This window comes from Acomys russatus, chromosome 27 (assembly GCF_903995435.1).
Source record: "Acomys russatus chromosome 27, mAcoRus1.1, whole genome shotgun sequence".
NCBI classification, from domain to species: domain Eukaryota; kingdom Metazoa; phylum Chordata; class Mammalia; order Rodentia; family Muridae; genus Acomys; species Acomys russatus.
The window spans coordinates 9,964,780-9,984,015 of NC_067163.1; the positions used below are offsets into that span (position 1 = coordinate 9,964,780).

The following is a 19,236-nucleotide window of genomic DNA, read 5'->3' on the forward strand; positions in this document are numbered from 1 at the left end:
AGCCTCAAGCCCAACCTCAACTCAATTAGAGTTAGCTATATACAAGCACTCTCCTTAATCACATCTGTGCCGTGCAAGGATCTCAGAGCCACAGGCAGGTAGACAAGGCTACCTCCTGGTGATCACCCTCATCTCAATGAAACTGTCACAGAGCCCAGAAGTTTAAATGACTCCATACAGATGCTGGCCAAGTGAAAGGACTTGCCAACCCAGGAAAGGAGCCATTCCTCTGAAGTACTATATCCTTGTCCTTTAGAGCAGAAAATGTTAGTGGGTATTTTGAAAAGGCCTCTTTTCAACAGCACAGAACTGCAGAAGACAAAGCATTTAGTCAGAAGTGATTTGCATATTAACACCTTGTGGAAGAACTTTGTATATGAGGTTAAATCCTCTGTTATTTTATTTTATTTTTTCAGCAAGGAAGCTTGTGGTTAAAAAAAAAAAAAAACAAACTATGTCTTTTGTAAATTTTGATGGCCAAGTCACTTTCCAGGCTTCAATAAATAAGGAGTTATCATAAGATCTGCGTTTAAAAGGGCACTAGGTATGGTGGCACACACCTTTAATCCCAGCACTTTGGAGTTATAGGCAGATATATCTCTGTAAGCTCAAGCCAGACCTGTTTATGTAATGAGACCCTGGAGATTAACTGGGAAAGTGGCTCATTATGTAAAGGCATTTGGTGCTGCTATAATATATGTGACCCGAGCTCTAGTTCTGCAACACACACAGTTGAAGGAGAAAAACAACTCCTGAAAGTCACCCTTTGACCTCCATTCATGTGCCATGGCACATGCGCCTCCCTTGCAATAAATGCAAAAAAAAAAAAAAAAACCAAAAACCAAAAAAAAACCAAAAAACAAAAAAAAACCCCATGGATTTTAAAAAGGTTTATTTATTTTTACTTTATATGTATGAATGCTTTAAGTGCATGCATGTCTGTGCATCACAAGTGTACTGTGCCTGAGAAGGCCAGAAAATGGCCTCTGGAACTGGAGTTACAGACAGTTGTGAATACTTGGATCTGAACATGGGTTCTCTACAAGAACAGCAAGTGCTCTCTCTCTCTCTCTCTCTCTCTCTCTCTCTCTCTCTCTCTTTCTCTCTCTCTCTCTCTCTCTCTCTCTCTCTCTCTCTCACACACACACACACACACACACGCACACACACACACACACACACACACACACCCTTGCCAGTAGCCAGAGATTTCAGAAGTGTTTAAACTAAAGTCTTTGTTTGTGGTCTGGCCAGAGGTCAGAGATACTGGAAAGAAGGTCTGGGTTTGACTTTTTAGAATGAATACCCTTAACTGCAGGCTATATGTGAAGGTACGGCAGAAAATGCAGTCTAGGCACTAAAGGCTTCTGGTGAACACCTTAAGAATTGGGTTCTGGTCAAAAGAATGAAATCTACTTCTGACTCTGGGTTGAGATACTACATTCTGATCTGCCCCCAAGTTTAGTTTTATAAATAAGCTTAGTTGTTTAGGGGTTAAGATGTTTTTAGGTCTAGACAGATATTTTAAGTTGACGATGAAGAGATTGATAAATATTGATTTACATTCAGAATTTTAGATGCACCAAGATAGGAAAGATGTTCTCTTCAAGGCTGTCAAATACAAACAGCCAAAACACTAAGAATGTAACATTTATATAATTCCTGATTGTGTCATGGTTCTTCTTGCTGAAGGTAGTTTATTGTACATATGTGTAATGATATAAATGTATATGTAAAAAAATAAAAAAAATATTTAATAAAAAAACCATTACTTTGTACCATCTCCTCCAAAACAATGAAATCAACCATGAATTAATCTAGCTGGATCTATTAATCACTGGCAAGCAGACCAGCCCTCAGGAAGGCTGGTTCATCCAAATCCATGCTAAAGAATTGGGAGGAATAATTATCCCTTTAATGAGATCATGTATACATTATTCCCAGAAGCCCTTTCTTCATTGCTGTTGCTGAGGGACCCATTTCCGTCTACTCCTGTAAAACTTGTCTGCTTTTCTGAGTGATTTAAAGCATGGACCTTTTCTTTCTGAATTTTCTTCTCTCTCCAAAATCTGCGTCGCTTTGACTGCTGCTCTGGGCTTTCTCATTCTTTCTCTGAGGCTACTCCCATTACGTCACGTGGCTGATTCTAAGAAACATAGCTTTATCCCTCTTCTCCCTCTTCCTGGAAGCTGACAATACTTAAAATTTTCCTGTTCTGTTGTTTCTCTTTTAAACTATAATAAAATCATCACTGAGTTTCTTTCAGATTCTGTTACCTAATTATTTTATTAATGAGCGAAAGGACCAAAACAGAGAACTCCAGTTTCCCCCATAGACTGCTACTTTACAATTCAAAGTTCATAAAGGAACCTATTATGAAATCAAATATTGCCATGGTGGTACACACAGCATCCATGCCAGCACTTGCATGGGCAGGGTATGGATAGACAGAGCAGTTTGTAGCATCTGTAATGAGTGGGGACTGAAGTTGACTTCATTTAATGAGCAGTCAAGAGCATAGACCCCCAACCTAGTAAAGAATAGACTCACATACTGCAGGAACTCCCCTAAAGTGCATAGGCAGCAGAATACAGTTCCCTTAGTAATGGGGAGGAAACATTACCAAGCGCAGAACTCACATGCCACACCGGGGACCAGCATGATCCAAGTGCCAGAATATACTAGAGCACAGAGCAGCTCTGCAGTGCCCAACGAGTTCCTGCACTGTGCTTTTTAGAAGAATGTTTGTTAAGCCTATGCATAGGCAATTGTTTCATAACTTTGAGAAGACCCGGGATATCTGTAGGTTTAGCCCAGTTCTCTCTCTCTCTCTCTCTCTCTCTCTCTCTCTCTCTCTCTCTCTCTCTCTCTCTCTCTCTCTCTCTCTCTCTCTCTCTCTCTCTCTGATACACACACACACACACACACACACACACACACACACACACACACACACACACACACACACACACACACCACAAATTTCAAAGAATTAAAGCAAGACACTTCTCCACTGGCATGCTAGCTCTTAATCCTGCAGTGACTCAGCGTTCCAGTCTCATCTGACAGCCATGGCAACAAATTAAGATTAGTCTTTTGAAGTTTCCATCCCAAAACACTCTTAGATTACCAGTAAAGCTAGCCATGCCTCGACACTTGGTCACCCAGGAGCAGTGGACCTGAGTTCTACTGGGGGTAGCAGTAATGAACTCTACATATGTGAGACCTGCCTCACTCTCAGGACATCTAGCATGGTTGGGTGACAGACACAGCTCTTCCATGCAGTGCCCATGATCTGAGTTCTACAGTAGTTCCTGAATGAGAGTGAAAAGACCACCACCCTCTGCTTCCTCCCAGTGGATCCCTCTTTTCAGAGACCCTGCTTCTGGAAGTCCATTCCAACATTTTACATCTTAGATGAGAAGGTAAGTAACAACCCAGGAGATTCAAACCTTAAATACTAGCTTGTCATTGTGATAAAATGTCCAAAACCTGTTTCTGAGGCCTTTCGGGGCTGGGGGTGGGGGAGAGCAACTGAGTCAGCCATAGGTATTTTTAACTTCATTTGATTTAACAATATTTGGAGGTAAATGGAGGGCTTGAACAGGCCTATAAGGGACAAGTGACAGAAGAGAAGGCCCTGAGACTGGAGGTTGTGATATGTCAGCAAAGAGAGAAGAGAGGAGATTAGGGTGATGGCAGGGCCTGCATAAGGCCCTCACCTGGCTAAGCACTTCTCCTCTGTGCTCTTAGCCCCATGTTCCAGGACAGTCAAGGTCTCCCCACAAGTCAGAGACCAACGTGCTTTGGGAATCAATTTGGCTGCATAAGGATTTAACCAATCAGGGATATTTCTTATTGAATGCAGTATATGGAACATCTGTAGATCCATCCATTTTGTTGCTTACCTTGGTAACTGAGTTTAAACCCTTGACGATTCTGTGAGTGGTCACTATAGAAGCGGATGAGGGTCTCATGTGTGGTGCTCAGCAACGATGCAGGCAGGTCAGGACCACTGAACTGGCCCATCATTGGACTGCTGTGGTAAGGACCATTCTGGATCTCCAGGTAGTCATGGTTGGCTTCAGTTGAGAAATTCAGAAATTGGATATGTGCACCTATGGGGAAATGTTCAATCTTCAGAAAGTTCATGATAATGTATCCAAGATCATGGCTGATCAGAGGGATTATCACTTCATCTCTGTGAGAAAGGGGGTCATAGTGGAGGAAATACCATATCTTTGAAGACATACCTTGGCTTACTTGACTCTGTGATCTTTGTCTCTGAAATTCATATCTATAAGTCAATTTCTCACAAGTACTGCAAGTACCATACCACAGAGACGCACAGGCATCATTCACAGAATGGTAATTTAAAGTTACATCACTATAACAACAATTATAATGAAAACACAAAGATGGCCTCATACATAGCATGTTCATCATGGTTTGGTCAAAGAAGAAGTCAATATTAAATTAAAAATATGAAACAAACTTTAAAACACATTCTTAGGTCTTTGAGATGATCCATTAGGTAATAGTATTTGTTTCTAAGCTTGATGACAAATATTCAATGCTTGAGACCCACATGGCAGGAGAGAACCAATTCCTACAAGCTGTTCTCTGACATCCATACATCTGCAGTGGCATGTGAGCACACACATGTACATGCATACACAAATACAAGTACATGAATGTGATAATTTTTAGAGGCTTATTCTTATGTTTACTGGGTCATTATATTACCCCATAAAAGATGTTTTGTATCAGCAGGGCTTATGCTTAGTTGTTTTATATTAAAAACAAATTGCAAAGGCTCCCAAGGAACCCAGTCAATGGCACACTCAAGTTCAAGGTCAAGTTCAAGATCCAACAGATTGGCTTAGATCAGTGTACCAAGATATTGTCCTTATTGATCTGTGTGAATAAGTTGTGGTTGATAGTTAGAGGAAATCTCAAATAAAGGCAGTTTAGAGCTTCTTTTTGTCTGTGGGCATGGCCTTTGGATGTTTGAATGCTGGCTCTAAACTTTTAATTTGTTTGAAAATCTTAAATAAAACCCCAATGGCTCAGTCTTTGAGTAAATCCATGAAAGAGTTTGGCAATGAAGACTAAGTTGTGAATATTAATAATATAATAAAAGAAAAATTACTTTCTTGTTTTTTTTTTCCTTTCCCCTCATATAGCTCTAGAGAGCAAGCCCAGGGTCTCCTACAGCCTACAACAGTGCTTTGCCATTGATTACTTTTCATTTCCTTTTGATTTTGATGGCAAAGAGTGACTTTTCATTGACTCTATTATGTCCTATGTGGAAAAGTTAAATCCAGTTCTTACATGAGCAATCCTAAGTGTAGATGCAGAGAAAATGGCAAATAACCAAGGAATGAATGGGGTCATAAAAAGTCAAGTAAGTGAAGAACTATGAAGAAGAGCTAAGAAAGAAGTTGTGGGGAATAAAGAACTAAATGATTCTATACATTTAAAGTCTTTCAAGGAAAAATTTCAGGAGGGACACACATCAAACTATTGTCCTTCTAGTTGACTTAGCATAAATCCAACTACCCTGTCGGAAGCCATTTGCCTACTTCTCTCTCATCTTACATGATCTTGGTGGGTACACAACTGTCCTCATCAGGAGGCAGGGAAGGCATGCCCAGTCTGTTGATCTTGGAGAAAACAATTCAGAAGAAACTCAAAAGCTACAGCCACATCAAGAGCCAACCACATGGAAGACAGTTAACATCTGAACGGTGAAGGGTGGAGACAAGGCAGCTCTTTTACTCCCATGGAATTAAACTTGAAAAGGACGTAGGATCAGAACAATTATAATATTGTGAGCAAAATTACCATTTTAAGAGGGATAAATATCATACCACCTAATACCTGTCAGTGAATGAAACAGAGTTTGGCTCTAATCTGGCTTAAAGCAGGATTGTATTGCTATCTCATTTCCAACAAATTCCCTCCAGCTTGACATCTACCAACTGATGGGATTAGAACAAACACAGCCTAGTCATCCCTTCATTGCTTGACAGAATATTCTAAAACTATGAATATGGCAAGAGAGTCGATCTAGGAGTCTACCTGTGATAAAATTTACACAGCATTCTTTCTGGTTGTAGTTATGCTTTGAAGATCATGTAACAGTGCAGAGTCCACTGGGCAAAGGATTTGCTTTCCAACTTTGACAAAGCTTTAAGCAGTAATGTGGTCATTTTTAGCTGATGGAATTTATGAGTATTAACTTATCTCCTACATGTATAGCAAATATCCCTTAGGACTCTGTACTTTCCTTACAGTACCACATGGTCCAACCATTCTATGATTTAGGATATTATTTTGATTACTATTCTTGTCATCTTCAACTACTCATGGAAGGAAATCCCTTTATATAATAAAATATGTGCTAGAGACTCCCATCTGGTCAAATTCTTGAGACCAAGTGATTATTGATAGGATATATCAGCTTAATAACCAGGCATCTGCATCATCCAATCTCCTTTCCCAAGGCCCAGAGTAAGATGCCCAGAAAGGAACAGAAAGATATAAAACCCAGAAGAAGCCAGGGAGAAGAAAGGCTGCTTAATAAGAATTGATGCAAGGATCAAGAATTAAATAAAACACAGAAATCTCAGGAAGTTCCTGAAATTGCAAGATTCACACAGATCTGTCATAATATTATATATAAACAATAAGAACTGGAGGTCTCTGAGGATCTAAGCTGTCTGTAAGTTGCTCAGGGAGCTCTAAGTATGCATTCCTCAGTTGTTGTTATCCATGCTGTGATGGGACTTTTGGTGAAGTAGCTGCTTTTGAGATATCTATGTATCTGTAAGTAAGCCCTCAACCATATTTGCATAAGTGACCCCAACCACTCATTGATTCACGAAGTTAAACTTGGATGGAATTGATTCTTTGACTGATGCAATCTTTACAATGTGATGTCTTCCAGGGAAAACTACTGAACTCTTACTCATGGGTTTTGTCTACCTTCCTGTCCTTTGCTACATGCCTTCTTTATGGCCCCTAAGAAGTCCTGGGTCAAGACACCATATGCTGGCCCTCTTGGGCTGTCCTTCCAAGCCCTCCATTTACCCTGCCTAGCTAATCTAATGTTAGCTGTCATGTATGTAGCCAAGCCAGGGAGGGCCTTCATCTCACTGCATGGTCCCACATGTTCTCTAATGAGCAAGTTGTTCCCTTATGTCCTCTATACAACATTCTCTCCACATGCTACTGTCATGGACATAGCTCTTTAATGAAAATGCTTTGAAAGCTTCATGGCCTTCTAGGTCAGTGATTTTTAAATAGGTTCTGGTATTCCTTATCTATATACCAAGTGTTTGGTATCTAGGTGCCTAGTTTCTACCACCTGGGACCTCCACTGAGTCCCTCCATTGGTGCACCTACAGTGTGGTTTTAGAAGGAAATAAAAGAACTGGAAGCCCAGATGAGGTGGATACAGTGAGAAGGAAGGCACAAGGTATGTAAAGAGTGCTGTGGAAAAGAATTGGATACTGTCACAAAGATCATGTACTTCTGATGTCAGGACAAAATAAGGTTTTAATGTTCATAGCAGAGCTGCACATTTTCTGAAGCAGATAACCTGAAAGTTGGGAAGTTAATAGTCAAATACATCTTAAAATTTCATAAAACAATTATCAAGATAATATGTAAGTAAACAGTTAATAAGATGTTTTCAAATTTATGTTTTATATTGCATTTAGTAGGTGCCATAGCATGAAAAAAGCCCTAAAAATTGCCACAAAGAGTCACCACTCCTGAATCCCAGAGCTAGGCAAGAACAGGCATAGATAATAAATGAAGAGACTGATAACTTAGTGGTACCACGTCACAGCATCATCCAGCTGATGAAATTTGCCTTGAAGAGAACCACACAGCCAAATAAAATTTTAAAAATATCTTTCTGCTCTCAGTGTTGTTCCGTCAAAGCGCTACATAAATCTGAAATCAAATTTCAATTAGAGACACAGTAAAGTCAATGAGTGCCACACATCAGTCACGCGGGAAGACTCATTGGGATACAGTGATGCCTAGTTTACTCACCGTAGCCGATGGGCAGTGATATCTTCCAGGTGCAGTCCAGGTTGTTGGGGTATGAGCCCGGGAAGCCTGGGCTCAGGATCACTCCACTCATGCTGGTCAGCGTCCCTCCGCAGGTGGCTGTTCAACACAAGACCACAGGAGTCTCCTAGCGTTTTGTGTTCAGCAAGCATGTCTAATCTAACACAGCTTACTGGACCACACTGGGAAAGAGACAGCCTGTGGACCTGGGGGCAGTAACTAACAACAGCCTGTCATTCGGGGCATGGGCTCTAGTTACCCAAGGGCCCAGGCTACATCCACACTGTGGGAGGTTCTTCTTGACTTGACCTCTGGCACTCCAGGCCCTTAGCAAAGGCCAGCTAGTTGAACAGTGTATTTCAGGTGGCCACTGATTCGACTTTAGCTTTACAGATGCTGTTGGTAGTATTGGTACCTCGCCACTGACTGTTCTTTTGTGCTCCTACTGTGGGCACACAAATGAGGACCATCCCTGAAGCCCCACAGCAATCATAAGGGTTGGTGGTATTCAAATGACCCCTATCTCACAGATGGAACCCGAGCCAAAGAGTACTAGAAATTGGCCTGAAGGTTCTTGACTGAGCTAGCCCTTCTGTTCTCCCAGATGCTCCAGCTCTCTCTGTTTTGGGGGTTCCAGTGTCCTTAGTATCCCTGGTCTTTGGAGTCCCTTCCAGTGGGGAATGCAACTCTCCAACCACTTATTCCAGAAATTTCCATGTCATGAAAATAATAAGTCTGTATCTAATTTATACAATGCTGTGCTACTCTGTCTGATATTTTCCAGTAAAGAAACAGGGCAGATTTTATAACAATATAAATATCTGTTTGTGTTGGCCACAAGGCTGCTTGACCAGGAGCCCTAGGGTTTGACCATTTATGCCCAGCAAAAAAGACAATTTCCTGTACTTTCAATTAGTGATGCAAATGATGTCACTTCTTATCTAGAGGACAATGTGAAAATTTTCCCTTACTCTGAGCGCTCAGCTCATGTTTTCAGAAGCCATTGCCAAAAGCCCCAAGCATGCACAGTAGGGATTCTAAATTTTTCAATTATCTTAGATCATCCCAAGGGCAAAATTCATTTGAAGAAATCAGGAAAAGCCAAGCCTGATGACTGTGGTCAGTTCCTCAAGACACATCATTGAGAACTGGGTTTAAACATGCTGTCTGTTCAAGAATAATTTTATAAACTTGAGGATATCTTCTGCTGTGGGTTATGGTTCTAGATGCCAGCTCAGATGAAGCCAGGATGTCTGTTCCTTAGAGAGCAGTCTAGGGTGGAGCTGCCAGTGGGTGAGACTCAGGTGTGAAGTTCAGACTTTTCTTAGGCATTGTGCCTGGGGCTGCATTGGGCTGAAGACACGCCTGTATGGGGACTAAACCAGAGCACTTTTCCACATAGGATCCTCTAGCTGAAAGGTGGACAGATATGGTTATCCACCCACAGGGGGCAAATAAATGGAACATGGCTAATGGCCACAAAGACAGGAAGATGAGTGTCCAATGATGGTGACATTTCTAAGAAGGCCCTTTTGATTCTAAGCATGACTAAAATAAATGCAAGGTCATGAAATATGGGCATCTGTTTTAGATCCCCCAGCCATTCAGTAGAGGATTGACATAGCCATTATGAGTGAGTCTTGGCACCAAGCTGGCAGGGGCAGTATGCCATGAGGATCTAGATACTGGGCAGTGGATGACTTTCTGGTGATGTGAGAGCTACCAGCACAGGTCAGCCTTGTACATATAAAAAGATCCAGTTGATTAGCAGCAAACCACAACTCCCTAAAGGTGTGACCTCTATCTCCTTTACTTTGGGGTATTGAGAGAACTCCATAGCCAGTGTGCCATCTTTTAAAAAAAAATACATATAGGTATTTGGGCTATACACATCTCTGTGTACCTGATACATACAGCAGAGGGTGCTAGACCCCTTGAAGGTGAAGTTACAGCTGTTTGTAAGCCATCATGTGGGTGTGCTGGAAACTGAACCCAAGTGATCTTAACCACTGAGCCATCTCTCCAGTCCCAGGCTTGCTATGTTCCATAATGGCCAGGCTGCAGCTACTTCTAAGACTTAGAGTTCCTCTGACACCTTTGGCCCAGCCCTCTCCTCCTTATACTTTGCTCATGCCATCATCTCCCACTCCATAAGCAGTCAGTGAGCACATGCTAGTCCTAAAAACAAAAACAAAAACAAAACAAAACAAAACAAAACAAAAAAACCAGGTGATCTTTGCTGTGGAATATCAGGGACTTGGCCTTTTTCTGGATTTGTATGTCTCATTTTGTGCAGATTCCCCACGTTCCAGCGCAAGCATATGCATTTTTATTCCATGTCACAAATCATATACTGTTGAAAACCCCATAGACCAAGGAGTCTCCAGTCCCAGTAGCCCCAGTATGAATTCTAACTCTCTTCTGGGGGCCCTGGAAAGCTGCCCAGCCCCTCCAGGGCTTGATGTGGTATTAAAAACAGTGTTAGTTAAGCTCTGAGAACAGAGCCTGGTGCTCAGTGACTGCTAGAAAGCGGCTTATGCACCTTGACTCCATTAGTTCTGCGATTAATAGGAATTAGGACACGAGGTTTCCAGAACGCCAGTGAGTAAAATATTCTCTCTCTACAGACTCCTGCTTCTACCTTCCTCAGCTCAGATAAATCTCGAGCTAACAGCTACAAAACGCTTTGATTTCATATGTCAGTCGTTAAGCCTCATTACAGTCCTGTTTGAGTTTTGACAGTGGGGCATCTCACTGCATGCCTTGCCCAAAATTGTAGAAGTGGATATAACTTCAGTATTTGCTAATATACATATAAAAATACATTAAGGGACATGTAAAAGCCACATGTCTTGCTAATGTAAGTTAGTTATTCAAATTCAAATAAAAATTTTCTTATATAAAGCACAAAGCAAACACAATGGCCCTAATCTGAATATGTCTGCTGGGAATCAATTCCACTTCAGAGCTGAAAGAATTTAAGTCGCTACCTGTGGAAAACAGTTGTTCACAGGGAGATGGATGGTCTACATTAAAAAACAAAGTCCTTCAGCTTCTTCTTCCAGATCAAGGCTGGGATACAAACCTCCATTTTACACAAGGAGCCTTTGTGTGGAAAACAGGTTAATAGGAAAGTTTATGTTTGGGTGTCACAAATAAAATACTCGTGTCTGAGGAAGAACACTTCCTTGAAAGAGCATATGATGGTGAATACAAATTGGAGTTCTTTTCCTGAGCAAGGCCACTGTAGAACATGGAGTTCTGTTTGCTCACGATGTTTAGGGCCATACATTATCCTCTGTTCGGAGGCCCATTCAAGGCAGCTAAACTGTGTATTTCTCAAATACATTGCACAGCTAAAACTTGTTTGAGAAGCAGGGAAATCAGCATGCTGATGAAACACACAACAGTTATCCTCTTGTTGACCTTGAGGACCAGTAAACTGTATTGTCATGGTCCTCAACAGGGTAAATCCTGAAACCTAGACAGCCCAGAGGATAGGCCACAACATTCCAAGTTGCTTCATTTGTAGACCCTGAAGGCCCTTTCTCCTAAAGCAGTCACAGACAATATGGACTGCCCTGAGTGGGGTGGTCACATCAGAGATCTGCATGTGACAACTCTACAGGCTAAGGAAGTGTTAGACAGCCTCTGCCACAGCTAGCCAGGTTATTAGACAGCCACGGATACAGCTCTGATGCTGGATAAACAGGGTGATGAGTCAGGCACAACTGTTGTCAAAGTCCTCCCAATAGTGAGAGGGTAATGTGACTGATGTGAATGACACTAAACCTCAGGAAAAGCCAGCTAACCCAGGCACAAGGGGCAGAGGCTAATGGGAGGAATCTGACAGGTAGTGCTAAGATTTGTCCCAAACCAAATAGCAACAGATTTCCTCCATACTATATGGCTATAATATATGGGAAACCCAAAAGTAATGTTTAAAAATGCATGATAGACAACTTAAGAACTTCTTATATAATGACAGATTTAGTGCTGCTAGGTTTGTCATTGGCCACAGTCTCTGCCGTGCCAGCTGCTCAGTGAACTAGAGGAGATAGGGGTGGTAGGCACAGTCTCTAGGGCCAGGACAGGAGAAGGCAGACACTGGGCTGGCTGTGCAGGGCAGATGTAATGTAACCCATCAGCACTGCGGAAGCTATCTATGGCTCTAGTTGCGGGAAGAGGGGCAGGGCTGGCTGCCAAGCAGTTTGCACTGGATGCTTTAGACCCCACGCACAGGGTCTTCCTGCTCAACAGGCCATGCTAACAAGGGTGTCTACACATGGCCGTCACTGGGCCTTTTGATGTGGAATACAAACATACTGGTTTCCAGAGACTCAAGGACTTGCTTGTAAATCTGAGCTTGACTTCTGCAAACATGCTATTCCTGAGGCTAGCAGAACGTTCGGAGAAACCACTCAGCCTGTTAACGCTATTACCATCTTCCTTCATAAATTAATAAATGGGGAGTTGGGCATGGATTCTAACTGTTTGGCACTTTGAGCTGGGGGGGGGGGGTCTCAGAGCTCCTCTCTGTAGCCTGATCCAAAGTGCCTCCAAAAGCTGAACTGCCAGACTCCACAGGGAGGAGGTCACTGCAATCCTGTGACTTTAGCAGGTGTGACTATGGTCTCTAACAACGCGTGCTTGGAGCAGGATGTGCAAGGGTACAGGCTAAAGCAAGCTGGCTGGATGAGGGTCACTCAGCGAGGCTGCGCAAGGTGTTCTTACCAATACACAAGGGAGAGGGGTAGTTCCAGCGGCGGACGGTACCCGGCATACAGGAAATGTGCGAGCGGCCCTGTTGAAAACAAAACCAGGAAGCGCGTGTTAATTCAGCACAGTGGGCAAGGATGAAATATGTGGGAACATTTGACCGACCGCTCTTTGTCCCTTTAAAAACTGTGAATCTAACTATCGTTAATGGGTCCCATTTGGAAATATCACTCACTCACTCACTCAATCAATCAACCAATCAATTAAAAAAGACATGATCTTTTCACTAACAAATCCTGACTATCTAAAAAGGCAACATTTCTGTTGAATTTTCATCATGCCTAAGGAAAAAGTATGTCTTATTTTCCCAGCAACAATGGTGTTATAGCATTTGGCTAGAGAGGTGAGAGTGACTGGGGGAAAATGCTATGGAGCGAGAGGTTGGTGTGCTAGAATTTGCTGCCAGCCTATTTTGGGAAAATTTTCCTGACATTTCATTTGCCATTCGTTCACTGTCTACCTAGCCTTTGCAGTGTAACAGGCGGTTCAGTATGCCCTGCCTGGCTGGAGGTAGCTCATTGCAGCTGCTACTGCTTGTCTGCTGTGAAATCAATCCTCGCAACTCAGGGTCTTGTGGTACTCGAAACAGAACACATTTCCATTTTCCACAGTCAAAACTTGAACTTCCTCTTCTGAAGGCCAAACAGCGGTAGAGAGACTTATGAGGCGATACTGTGTCAAACTGTCTCTAAACAGAAAGTTCTAGATCAGTGGTTCTCAACCTTCCTAATGCTGTGACACTTTAGTACAGTTCTGCATGTTGTGGTAACTGCCCTGCCCCCAGCCATAAAATTATTTTTGTTGCTGCCACATAACTTTAATTTGGTACTGTTATTGTAAATCATGTTGTAAATATCTGACAAGCAGATGGTCTTAGGTGACTCCTGTGAAAGCATCATTCGGCCTCAATGGGGTCGTGACCCACAGATTGAGAACTGCTCCTCTAGCTGGCCCCCTCAGGGTTCTGTTTTACTTTCCCTTCTTGTGACTCAGTGACTATCTCTGCCATTCCTCCTTGTCTCATCTTACACATCTCATCCACCACATACAAGTCACAGTAAGGTGACTGAGGCAAAAAAACGGTACAACTGGGGACTCAGGAGGCATAAATTTGCATTTGTGATCAACGAAGATAAGGTGGCTGGCTCCCAGAGCTAATTATTCTGCTACAAAACTAAATTCTTTTTTTCACTACCATTGGCATTTTAGAAGTAGTTCTAACAGAAAACTATGTTTATTTCTTAGATCTGTTCATCAAATGTAAGCTCTGCCATTGTCTTTACTACAATATTTGGTTTGGAGTCAAGGTTTTGCTCTGTTTCCACTGCTTGGCTTCAAACACTCAATCCCTCTGCCTCAGTCTCCCAAAGTATTAGGACTAAAAGCATGCATCATCACATCCAGCTGGAAATACGTGTTTTTCTAGCAGACAGTTTGATGCTGAAGTGCGTGTATTGATATATCCTGTGGCCCATTAAATTATATTTAAGAAATTTCTTTTTGAATTATGGTTAACCATAAAGTACAAAAGCCTTTAAAGATATTTATTGAAGACTACCAGTAAAATGGTCATCTATTACAAATCCAGAGCACATTCTGCTAAAGATAGTGCCATAAACATTCTGGATGAGTGATTTCAAACAAAATATGCATAAATAGATGAAATACAAAATTGGGTCTTAGAGATTTTTATCTTCAAGGTTTTGTCTAAAGAGCAACTTTTGGATTTTTATGTTTTAAAAGAGCATGAGACCACATCTGTGTTGGGTGGGTCTCCAAGATCACTCAGATATTCCTGGATTATTGGCAACTTGTGATATCAGCACAATGGTGCATGTCCATCAGTCACACTCCAGGGTACACATGTCTCTGTGAGAGCAGCACTAGGAGCAGTGCTTTGCAGGACAATATATGGTCCATGTGTGCAAAGTCATTAGTGTTTAGTCGAGCCGTGCTAGCAACATAAGCAGCTCAGTACCCACATCTGTACCTGTAGATATTAACATATTCCCCAACTCTAGGCTCAGAACAGATCATGGGAAGGACGAGGGTGTGGCTTACATTTGATGAGGAGGGCGAGGATGCAACCTGGGGTATGTTCATAGGCTAGTGTGACTAGAAAGAACAGCAATCCTATGTAACAGGAAATCCCTGTTTGAAAGAGGCTTTATTCTCCGGGGTCTTAATGTAATCATTGTAAAAAAGGAAGGTAACAAAAGCTGTAAGATCACATCTTTAGTACAAACTAACATGGAACTCAGAAGAGGCAATGTTGAGATGTGGATTTCATGGGAGAAAAGAAGGATGTGTTGATGCAACTTCAGTCAGTTTTAACAAGAGCCAATGGAAAAACACCTCACCTCCAAAAAAGCACATGGAAGTGAAGTAAGGTGTCTTTGCATGTAGAATTCATGATACAGGATATAGAATTCTCTCTGCTGTAATAAGCACAAGTACAATGCTCATCCCAAAGAACCACTCTTATTAGTCTCCCGGTGCCTGGTTAAGCATGTGTTTCTATCACAGAGCTGCAGAGCCCTGTGGGAAAACTCAACTTCTACAACACACTGTGCGCAGAGTCCATACGTTTAAGGTGGCACCAGGCTAGATTAAGCTCCAAGGGCTGTGAGCTACAGTCTGGCTTTCATGAAAGTGATACATGTAGTTATTCATTTATATAATAAAAACTTTTTTTTTTTTTGTTTTCTTTTGTTTTTCGAGAGTGGGTTTCTCTGCGTAGGTAGATCAAGTTGGCCTTGAACTCCCAACAACCCACCTGTCCCTGGCTTCCTGAGTGAGTTCGAGGCCAACCCCATATATGCAGAGAGACTAACTGTATAACTATGTCATTACTTCATTGCATACTATGCCACCAGAAACAGCGTTCATCTTGCTGTTTGTCTATTTATAGCATGTTTATAGAAATGTCTTTCATAATTTTATTTTAAAAACTGTAGAAATGTATAGCCAAACTTGCCTATAGCATTTCTTGAAAACTGTTTAGTGTTCCTTTGTCCCTAGGGGTAATTAACAGAATGGAATTATGGGAAATGCAAATAAGCTGGTACTCAAGGTTCAGCAGTATATACCATCACTGGAGGCAAGTTGGGAGAAGAGCTTAGCTTTTCTCTCACAATAATGGGAAGAACACACAATTTTGAAACAAAATAATTTGTTTAAAAACAAAATGGGGAGGTGTGCTGAGGTGCTTTGGCATTTAAAAGCTGACTCCAATGATAATGATTTTACAACCTAAATCCATAGCTCAATCACAGAACAAAGGGAACAAGGCAAACTGGCTGCGTGGACGTGACACAGAGCATCAACATTGGGTGTAGTGAGGCTTCTGTAGTCTTGGTTTCTTTTAGAAACAGAAATATTAAGAGAATGAGTTTTTGTTTTAATGCCAGGTGTGAGCACACGGGGCTGTTTTGGACGGTCCGAAGTGGCTGACTATGATTTGTCCCGTGCTCTAGAAGAGGTATGGTTTTACCAGCTGCAGACAGTTTATGTGATTGTGTGACACTTGGAATTCTGGCAACTTTTCAGAGGGTATATAAATGTCAGAGCCCTGAGAGGACAGGTGGGTGGTTGTTGGTCATGTAGGGTGGTGGTTGCAGTTTGTTAGCTATGGTCGAATAAAAAACATAAGGAAAGAAATCAGACCCAGTGGTTTTCCTATTTTCTCTAGTCCCTCTATCTTTGTTTCTATCTTATTTAGTGTTAGAGAATAAAACTGGGAGCAGGGTAAAGGGAGGGAAAAAGAAGAACCCACAATGTAGCAAAGGTTAGCTACATTGGGCATGAACACCAAGATGGCCATGCTGGGCCTCCCTCACCACCCCAGAAAGATGCCTACCTGCAACGTGTACCCGGGCTCACACTGGAAGGAGAGCACATCATTCACCATGTACCGGTCTCCTATCTTGATGGCATTGCTCGGGAGAGCAGGTTCCTGGCATGCCGCTAGGCCCACCGCTAGAAGGACAGAGACAGATGCTGTGACTCAGGGAACGTCAGCAACGCTTCTACCACCAGTAACAGCAGCTCTGCTGCCCATTGCTTCCCGTAGAAAGAGACAAAGGTTTTACTACTTCTTCTTGCTGTTGGATGGAAGGGCTTTAACATTAAATGAGATTCACAAGCTAATTCTTACATAGTACCTCAACTGATTCCCACTGTGGGAGGGATTCAAGTTTTTCTTAATATTAAAAAAAAAAAATCAGTTCTACATTTCGCATGAAGAACCTCAGTTTTAATACTGATTCCACTAAGCAACTGTTTCCTGCTACAGGAAAAGCCTGGAATGGTATTCTCCTATACTTCTCTCTCAGGCATTCTTAAGAGATTTTACAAGTTTGGAAGTCTGGGAATTCCTACTCTCTAGAAAAAAGACATATTCTCCTCTTCTCCTGTTTCCTGCCCCCAGCAACAAGAGTCCCACGGCTAGTCCAGCCTTAGATAAATAGGACTAATGTTTACAGCCATAAAATGATGCGGCCTGGTGCTCTTGTTAGAAGATACTTCCCTTCACGTGAGGAACTCACAGGTTGCAATAGAACTTTATCACATACTATTGAACTTCAGGCCAAAATATCCAAATAACTAACTTTATGTCTTATTTAGCAGCTGTGTCATTCTGAAAAGAGAAAATATACAAGAGTGGTACAATTCATAGAGTAAAATGTGCACTGTTTTCATTGAAGAGATTTGAGTTTTATAAGATTACATTCTGATGACAGATAGTGTGGAATATAGACAATATAACTGTGTTAATTCACACTCTATTTTTACAGCCAAGCCCTGGCTGAGAGTAAATGCTGGCTTTCATTCTTCCTGTTCCAAGAAAGAGGAGAAAGGCTTCTCCAGGTGAGTCTCTGTGTAATCTTGGACCTTTTCCTCTTGTTCTGAAACCTTAGATGGTGGGGACACCAGTTAATTCAGAGTCATAGATAGTCTTGGTCCAGCACGGCTACCCCGTCCCTGAGCTCCCCTGCACTGTGAGAGGACCCACTAACTGCGCCTCCTGCAGAGCTACCCACACTGTGCCACCTGCGCTACATCATTCCTTAGGACTTTACACACATGAATACACAAAAACAAAGCAATGATAGATTTTAATGTCAGCAGCAGTAGCAATAAGTCTCTGGCCCCACCCAGGGCTCACTCATGTGGGCACTGGGTCTGGTCCCCCAATTCTAGCCACAAAGGTCTTAGAAAGAGCAGACACTATCAAGGGAAGTGATGTACGTGCTCAGCAAGCCACTGAGACTGATGCTCCCTGCTCTGATACCCAGGAGAGCCTTCCAGCCAATAGCAAACACCTAAGGGAAGTGTTTGGCTCATCTAATCTGTGCTAGTAGACGATGTGGCTTCCACAAGATGACAGCGTGTTTTCTCTACTCTGACTCTGAGGCTGCAAGCCATGCATCCTGAACCATCCAGACATCAGTGTTCCTGCCCCAAATCCTGGGAGGAGGACAGAGTTGAAATGCCATTCCTTGCTGGTGGGATCGCCCATCCAAGACCCTGCTGTTGAGCTTGGGTCGGTACATGAACTTGTTGAAATGCTTCATATCATGGAACACAGCTGCTACATATGAGAGAAATACTATGAGTTACACCACAAATGTTTCCTAAGTTGAAATAGATTTTTCCCTAAATAGCTGTCTTTAAAGTATAAAACACAATTTGCATTAGCAAGCAATATGTTGGATTTCTAACACAGATTTTCAAGCCATTTAAGGTTTTTCATAAAAGATAAAACTGCCAAACATAAAAAAGGCAATCACACAGGAAATCACAGTTACATTTAACCCCCCCCCCCACTAACGATGAGCAAGACCATCATGTATGTGTGTAGCTTTATTTTTAAATTTTCACTCAAAAATATAATAAAATAGTATAGAAGAATACCTAATTAAAGTTTGGAATACTAAGGGGTATAATTTATGATGATTTTACAACAGCCATATTTTTAAATAAGTCATGATTTCAAAAGACAGGGCCAAGAACAAAGTTTTTAGTATTACAGAATGCTCAAAATGAAGAAGGAAAATTTACTGAAATTAAACTGGTGCAGATTATTGAGATTGAAATGACAAGGAGCGATATCAAATCTCAACAGCTGAATCACCTCCTTTTCTGCATGCTATGTGATGTTTTCCTTTTTTAACATAATTTATTATGCATTGATTTATAGGTTTATATGCAGCTATTGCACATTACTTGGGTTTCTTTTCCCTTTCCTTAAATTCTATACTGAAATACAATTCATGCTCTGAACAAGGTAGCATTGCTATCTATCATCACAGGAAATGTACCTGTTGGCTAGCTAATGTCAAAACACAAAGCCATCATTAAAGCACAGTA

At 41.8% G+C, this 19,236-nt stretch overlaps 1 protein-coding gene across 1 annotated transcript in view; it reads right to left on the minus strand.

Annotated features, from left to right (window-relative positions):
* The window catches only part of Csmd1 (CUB and Sushi multiple domains 1), a 1,555,368-nt gene that overhangs the window by 110,288 nt on the left and 1,425,844 nt on the right, over positions 1-19,236 (minus strand). The window contains exons 38-41 of the mRNA XM_051170014.1: positions 16,724-16,842; positions 12,820-12,889; positions 8,068-8,184; positions 3,909-4,118 (exon numbers count right to left, since the gene is read on the minus strand). Coding sequence (XP_051025971.1) covers positions 3,909-4,118; positions 8,068-8,184; positions 12,820-12,889; positions 16,724-16,842 — 516 coding nt within the window. The remainder of the gene's footprint in view (positions 1-3,908; positions 4,119-8,067; positions 8,185-12,819; positions 12,890-16,723; positions 16,843-19,236) is intronic.